Here is an 8,369-nt window from a genome sequence, read left to right as displayed (position 1 = left end):
ATGGCGCCTCCCCTGTACCAGACACTGCAAGTGACTTGTCTTGTGTCTTAGTTCTGTTGTTGCTGTGATAAAACACCACACCAAAAGCAACTTAGGGAGGAAAGGGTCTTGTCAGCTTACAGTTCTATAGAACAGAGGAATCTGGATGGGAACTGAAGCAGAGCAGGATCCTGGAGGCAGGAGCTGAGCAGAGGCCACAGAGGAGCCCTGCCTGCCTGCCTGCCTGCCTGCCTGCCTGCCTGCCGGAGGTCTGTTCTTTGTGGCTTGCTTAGTCTCTTTCTTACAGCACTTGAGACCATTAGCCCAGGTACTAAAACGGTGAGCGGTACCTTCACATGCCAATCAAGAATATGCCCCACAGGCTCACCCCCAGCCCATCTGTGTGGGATGGGGGGCGTTTTTCTCAATTGAAGTTCCTTCTTCCAAAACGGTTCCAGTCGTGTCAAGGTGACTATTAAGCAGAAGTCATTGATTACTCCCAGCAGCCCTGGGAACTAGGTGAATACCTGACCTGTCCTAACCCGGTTACAATCCTTGCTAATAACATTTAGTCCGGAAAGTGGCTGGATGCCACCATGAAGCACAAGTGTCACCAAGGTCTGCATTTTCAAATGGTTGACTGTATAGCACATGAGTTTCACTTCAGTGAAAACAGAACAAAAATACAGATTCCTGCCTGGCTATGGTGGCCACACCTTTAATCATAGCACTCACGAGCCAGAGGCAGGTGATCTCTGTGAGTTCGAGGACAGCCTGGTTTACAGAGTGAGAGTTTCTGGACAGCCAGGGCTGTTACACAGAAAAACTCTTATCTGGAAGGAAAAACAAAACAAAACAAAACACCAAAAACCAACCAGATTTCTATCCGGTTCCTTTCAGAATCCTGCAAGGTCTGGTCCCTCATCTCCACACAGTCTTCTTATTCTTCTTATTCTTACTTCTTGTGCCCCCAGGGCTCTGCTCTACCTGTCTCTTCCTCGGGAACCCTTCCCTGTGGTGGACTACTTACCCCAAGAATCTTGGGGTAGCCTGGTCACAGTCGTGCTGTCCAGCACAAACCTCCCGCTGGCCAGGGGCCTTCTGAGCACCCGATGGTCACTGAGTCCCCTCACTTGTCTGTGTTCTGGGCAGAGTTTCTCCTGTAATTATGTCCCTCTCCCACCCCTCCCTACCTGACAACGATGACATGAACATTTGTTTTGCTTGCCATAGTGTCTCAGTTCCTAGAATAGTGTTTCATAAACTAGACAACTTGTAAATATTAGTTGTCAATGCATGAATAAACATCTTCAAAAGTCAGTAATTATCCAATGACATTTATTAAGAAATAATTTATATATATATATATTCCTTAATGATTTAGAAATATTAATGTCTCCCAACATTTTACTATGGCTTCTACTTATTCTTCTAAAATGTTTATTACTTTTTATTACATTTTTAAACATTTTATTATATTTTACTTTTATTATAAAATGTAATTTTTATTTATTGTTTATGAGATGCATACATACCACTAAAATATGTTCATCTTTAAATATTGTTTGTTTGTATGCTTATTTGGTTGGTTGACTGGTTTTGGAGACAGGGTTTCTCTGTGTAACCCTGGCTGACCTAGAACTCACTCTGTAGACCAGGCTGGCCTAGAACTCAGAGAGCTCCCCCGGCCTCTGCCTCCTGAGTGCTAGGATTAGAGGTATACGCCACCACTGCCTGGCTACACTTTGTATGACAAGCATTCCTTTATTGTGTGTGTGAGCACACGCCATAGGATGCTTGTGAATACAGAAAATACAGAAGACAGCTTCTGCGCATTGGTTCTTGCCTTTCACCCTGTGGGTCAACAAGGATCAAGCCCAGGTCACCAGGCCTGGTGGCAGGGATCTTTGCCTACCAAGCCATCTCCTCAGCCCTTCTTCTTCTTTTATTTTTTTGTCTTCTTCTTCCTCTATTAGCTAAATGCTGTACATAATCCTAAACATTTCAGATATTTATCTGGGATACATTTTTTCTTCTCAACTATATGATTTTCATTTTTTATCTCTGACCTATGGGACAGCTATTGGAGTGGCAGTGAGCTAGCTCAGAGGGCGGGGCACTCGCTGCCAAGCCTGATGATTTGATATTCAGAATTCACATAGTAAAAGGAGAGAACCTCCTCCCACAGGCTGTTCTCTGACCTACCTACACACACACACACACACACACACACACACACACACTGCAACATAAGTAAATGTTTTAAAAAGAGATGGATATGAGAAAGACTCTCCTACAGTTATCAAAGATAGCTAAAGTATCCATCATTAACCACAGGATATGATAAACATACAGAGAAGAGGATTCCACGTGTTATGATTCCATGTGTCTGAGAAAAATTTATTTCAGACCCATTAAATATCCATCTTTGGTGTTGATAATAACTGACATTTTTGTGATTGCAGGTACAGAATCAAGTGAGAAACAGCAAAGATTCTTTTGACAAGTTAAAGAAGGATGTCTGTCAAAAAGTGGACTTGCTGGGAGCTAGTCGCTGCAATATGCTATCTCACTCACTCACTACCTACCAGGTACTTGATCCATGGTTAGCATGTCCTTGCAGTAAGGGTGAGTGGTGAGATTCCCTTTTGAAAGTTGTGTAATGGTGTGAGAAAATTTATATCATTGCTCCCCTTCCTTTGACCGTTGAGGTTGTGACAGGGACCTGAAAAGCTCTGACTGAAGGGACACTTAGAAACCATCTGTCGTCCGGCAATAGTGGCGCACGCCTTTAATCCCAGCACTTGGGAGGCAGCAGCAGGCAGATTTCTGAGTTCGAGGCCAGCCTGGTCTACTGAGTGAGTTCCAGGACAGCCAGGGCTACACAGAGAAACCCTGTCTTGAAACAAACAAACAGAAACCATCTGTCTTGTAATTTCACACTTCTCTCTTGAGTCCTAGCACAGTGAAAGACTTAGGGACTTTCTGAAGTTGAAAGCTGGGTGTGGTGGCACACACCTTTAATCCCAGCACTCAGGAGGCAGAGGCAGGCAGATCTCTGAGTTTGAGGTCAGCCTGGTCAACAAAGTGAGTTCCAGAACACTTAAGGCTATCCAGCAAAGTCCTGCCTCTAAACAAACAGACAAAAAGCAAAAAAAACCAAACCAAACCAAAAGAGAAACAAACAAACAAACAAAGGAACAGAGGCTGGGGTGGTGAGGGAGTAACACCAGGACTCGATACTTCTGGTTACACATACTATGATTTGAAGCAGTTTACCACATCTCGACCTTGTGTGCCTCTCCCCCTGCCAAGCTGCTGCCTGTGCCATCCACTACCCTCTAAGTCTCACTGGTATACACTGCCCTCAATCACATGTGAAAAGTGGACAATGAGTGCTAGCTACTTACAAGCCGTGATTGCAGACTCCACGGGCCTTCGTGGACAGCCAGTAGAAAGGGTTAGTGAAAGAAGGGGTCACTCGTTGCTGTCTTAGAGCAGTGCCCCTGATTCAGGTTGGCACTATGCAAGGAAAGATGTCCTTGAAAGCGAAGACAGTGTCAGGCTGGAGCCTCACAGCTGTGAGCTCGGCACTTCTCTTCTTTCCTCTCAACCTTTGGCCTGGAACAGGTATCTTGAAGCAGCAGGTAAATCACAAATTACCTCAGTTAGGTAAATAACACATTAAAAAAAAAAAAAAGACCTTATTTATTTTATATTTACACATGAGTACACTGTTGCTGTGGTCAGACCCACCAGAAGAGAGCGTCAGATCTCATCACAGATGGTTGTGAGCTACCATGTGGTTGCTNGGAATTGAACTCAGGACCTTTGGAAGAGCTCTTAACCTCTGAGCCATCTCTCCAGCCCTAAATAACATATTTCTAGGGCCAAGTCTTTGTTGAGACCTAAATAAAAGGCCAAATTTAGTATTATTTTCTCAAGTGAATAGGTACTATGGGCCAAGTAGAGTGGCATACACCTTTAATCCAGGCACTGCAGAGGCAGGTAGATTTCTCTGTGTTGTGGACATCCTGGTGTGCATAGCAAGTTCTAGGCCAGCCAAGGCTACAGAGTAAAACCCTGCCTCACAAAGCAAAACAAAGCATAAAAAAAGACTCTTCTAGGCCAGCAAGATCCCCGGCAGGTGATGGTGCTGCCCTCTCGCCTGGCGACTTGGCATTGACCCCTGGGACCCACATGGTGGCTTGAGAGACCCAATTCCCACAAGTTTGTTTCTGATCTCTATAGGCATTCCTTGACATACACATACACACAAAGACATGCATCCACGCATCCTCATACACCCATGCAAGCATGTGTGTGTGCATTATTTACATATGCTAACATAAACATTCCATGTGTCCCTTCTGCAGAGGTTGATGTTTCCATGCCTCTTGTGCTTATGATCTTAGATTTCGAGGTATTCGTATTGGTGCCGCTTTTCTTTCTCTTATATGAGCTGTATGCATCCTGTAGGTACATTCCAGTGCTGTGTACAGCCGGGCATGTGCATGTACACATACAGACGCAGGGCTCACTTTAATGAAGAACTGTTCTTTCTGATCCCAGTGCTCAGACAGTGGGTCAGTTCCCGAGCAGCACAGCAGTGAGGAGTCAGCCCCAAACCGGCTGCGGGCGGGCAGAACAGGACTGTTGTCTTTTCTGTTTCTGCAGAGAACACTGCTTGGGTTCTGGGAGAAAGCAGCTCAAATGATGACCCAAATCCAAGAGGCCTGCGCTGGCTTTCATCCGTACGACTTCCGGGCTCTCAAGGTCTGTCTCCCAGGCCCTCCTGCTTAGCTGAGTCACGTCGGTTAGGTGATGACCTAAAACTGCCCTTTGCTGGGCCTAGTTTCAAGCTCCTGAAACACTGGCAACATTCCCCACTCCTGAGGATCAGTCCTGCCAAGGTTCCAGAAACTGCCAGGAACACTAAGATACGCAGGCCTCTTGTGGACTGAGGTGCCAGTGTGACAGGCAAGTGACAGGAAGCTCTGGGGCTGGAGGCAGCGGCTCAGAATGGAAGAACTGAGCTCCTGCGCAGGACCCAAGGTTGGTTCCCAGCATCTGTGTTGGGTGACTCACAGCTCCCATAGCCCCAGCTCCCGGGCCTAACAGCGCGCTCTTCTGTGCTCCGTGGCACTGCACACACAGTTAAAAGTAAATCCTTAAAAAAAAAAAACGATTTTTAGAAAGTGAAGTTTAGTAATAAAAGATATGAAGTCCACAGATGTGGTTCCTGACCCTGCCATGGATGCCACTGTAGCTGCAGAGACAAGCGTGAGGAGAGGTCCTTGTTCCGTGCATGGATATGTGAAATATGAAAGGGTGCTCAGTTTGCTTGAGGCTTCTTCAAAACGGTCCCACTGTGATAACCATCTCTTCGGTCCTGGTGGGACAGCTTTAACTCACCATTCTTACCTCAGCTGCATCAAATGGTGGTGACAGATTTTTAAAGTCATCTTTTTTTTTTTTTTTAACAATATTGAAGGGGGTGGGGGTGGGCGTGCACTCTTGCCCAGATGCCCACAGAGGCCAGAGATGTCTGATCTCCCTGGGGCTGGAGTCACAGGTGGCCTCATATGGGTACTGGGAATTGAACTTGGCTTCCCTGGAGAACGGTACATACTCCTAACTGCTGAGTTAGCTCTTCAGTCTCCTTTTAAGTCTTTTCCTTTTTGAGTCAGGGTCTCACTGTGGCCCTGCGTGGCTTGGAACACTCTGAAGACCAGGCTGGCTTTGAACTCACATAGTGCTCAGAAAGGGATTAAAGACATAAGCCTGCCCACCTCGCCCATCTTTTAAGTTATTTTGTGAGATAATATCTTTCAGCCCAAAGCTGCCTTTGATTAAAGTTAATTTTTTCTATAAGAAATGCTTTAGTCAATAATGTGTTATGTATTAGGCAAATTCCGTGCCTAATTTCCACTCAGAATCTAGACAGAACATCTTTAGCTCTATGATGAGGATTGCAGTGCAGGCGGGGAATGCAGCGTGTTTTCTCTGGACCTACCTCTAAGGCGTGCCACAGCTGTGTGTGGCTCCACAGGTGGCCAGGAGGAACTGTGTACGTGGGGCTCAGTGCACAGGGCACATCCCACGTTCCCACGCTTCTCACTCTCGGCTCTGGACTTTCTGTTTTATAGTGTCTGAAATTTTTATTCTCCTTTCGGTTGTAAAGAGAAATGTTTTTGTTTTTTTTTTTTTAATCTACTTAACATTAAATTTTGTTTCCTTAGCGACTACAAGACACTCCAGGCAATCTCACTGCAGATTACCAAGAGGAACAAACAGAAGGCAGTTGTCTCACTACAGACCTCAATAAGTAAGTAGGCGAGAGCTGCCTCTGGTGCTATGGAATCCGGGGTGCCATCCTGTGACACACATGGAGATAAATAGTCATTGGCTCGCTCCTCTCCAGCTCAGCAAATGTTTATACTGTGTCATTTCCCCAAACAACACAAACATCTTTCCCTGCTGTTAACATGGTAGGCAAAGGAGATGCCAAAGGTCCAGTGAGCTGTGGCGACTGCTCCAGGTTCTGTCCCGGGGAAAGACTGCTTCCCACACAGGCCTGCTCCCTGGCTCTGCCCTGCTTCTCTGTGGCTCCCCTCCTGTCTTCAGCAAACTGGCTAAGACAGCAACAACTCCGAGAGCCCAGGAGTCACAGAGACTCCTGAGAAGAAGGTGATCCAAGCATATTCTCTATGGGGAATCCAAACTAAATGTTTGTATGTATAAATTAAACTTGAATGAAGCTAAGTTGTTTAAAAATGTTATACACAGGGGGCTGGGGAGATGACTCAGTGGTTAAGAGCACTGACTACTCTTTCAGAGGTCCTGAATTCATAATTCCCAGCAACTGCATGGTGACTCACAACCATCTGTAATGGGATCTGATACCCTCTTCTGGTGTGTCTGAGAACAGCAACAGTGTATCTTAAAAATATTTTTAAAATCATATATATATATATATATGTATATATATATATATATATATATATATATACACACACACATATATACACTATCATTGGACATTTAATCCCAATCCTACGTCTTATTTACTCTATAAGGATTTTTAGAGACAGGGTTTCTCTGTGTAGCCCTGGCTGTCCTGGAACTTACTTTGTAGACCAGACTGGCCTGGAACTCAGAAATCTGCCTGCCTCTGCCTCCCAAGTGCTGGGATTAAAGGCATGTGCCACCACTGCCTGGCTGTAGTTATTTTTTAAAAGGATACTGTATTGGTTTTTAGGTGTCTTTAAAGAAATATTAAACTAGCCTTCAATACTGACAAATATGAAGTCATGACCAGGAATAATGGTTCAATCTCTGTTCAGCTCCTGTACCCCACTCTTTATTGTGTGGGTATTCTAAAATACCATATTAGATGGATACCATAAATATCTGCAGTTGCCATATTAGATGGATACTATAAATATCTAGATCACCATACTAGGTGAATACTATAAATATCTAAATTACCATATTGGATGGATACTATAAATGTCTACAATTACCATTGGCTGGGGACATTATAGGCTAGTCTGTCTTGCCTTCTTTGGAAAATGTCACCTGTACCACATTTTGTGTGGGATGTTCACCTCTTAGTTCTTAGTTATGTGTTAAGTAAGTGCCATACCTACCCTACCGTGTATGAAACTGAAATGCCAATCTCTATGGCCTAAGAGTTTCAGGGCCGGGAACATTTATTCATGATGTTTGTATAGTGTTCCAGTTTTTAGACTTTAAAAGAATTTTGGTATATTTGCATAAACATTATGAGATATCTTAGGGATGAATCCAAAACTAAACATGAAATTCATTTCTGTTTTCTTCTATATTTTTAACTGTTTAGGATAATTTTAATAAAGTTTTTAAAAAGCCCCAGAGTCTTTGGGCAATACTCTAAGCCATAGTAAAAGTCAGGAAGAGTATTAGCTACACAACTGAGAGCAAAGGCTCCAGACATTTCCACATAAGCCTACGCTGCGTCCCTTCTTTTAGAAGTCATTGCTGAAAGGGAGACATAGGCACAGAGGAAAGGAAATGGTGTGAATCCGATGGAGATAGTACTCTAAATAGTGTGTATATAAAAACAAGTCTTGTTATGATAAAAGAAGTTCTTACTTGTGATAAAGAATTTCTGAATTTCAGATTTCCAAATTAGGAATATTCAACCTTGTATTTGGCCCAGTGCCTACAATCCTGACATAGTCCCTTGTCCCGCGCTACCTTCTCGCCAGCAAGAAACGACGCGGCACACAAACAGGATCCTTCTGCAGCAAAGCTTTAATGCTCTTGAGAGGGAGAGCATAAGCTTCCAACAGGCAAAGGGCGAAGAGAAGAGAGAGAAGAGAAGAGAGCGAAGAACCAAATCCCTC

The 8,369-nt window shown here is 44.3% G+C and overlaps 1 protein-coding gene across 1 annotated transcript in view; it reads left to right on the top strand.

Annotated features, from left to right (window-relative positions):
• The window catches only part of LOC115064025 (islet cell autoantigen 1-like protein), a 25,162-nt gene continuing 16,793 nt past the window's right edge, over positions 1-8,369 (top strand). The window contains 5 exon segments of the mRNA XM_029538677.1: positions 1-30; positions 2,445-2,570; positions 4,657-4,755; positions 6,222-6,311; positions 8,316-8,353. Coding sequence (XP_029394537.1) covers positions 1-30; positions 2,445-2,570; positions 4,657-4,755; positions 6,222-6,311; positions 8,316-8,353 — 383 coding nt within the window.

Source organism: Mus pahari, chromosome 5, assembly GCF_900095145.1.
Source record: "Mus pahari chromosome 5, PAHARI_EIJ_v1.1, whole genome shotgun sequence".
NCBI classification, from domain to species: domain Eukaryota; kingdom Metazoa; phylum Chordata; class Mammalia; order Rodentia; family Muridae; genus Mus; species Mus pahari.
This window is presented reverse-complemented; position numbering and strand designations above follow the sequence as displayed.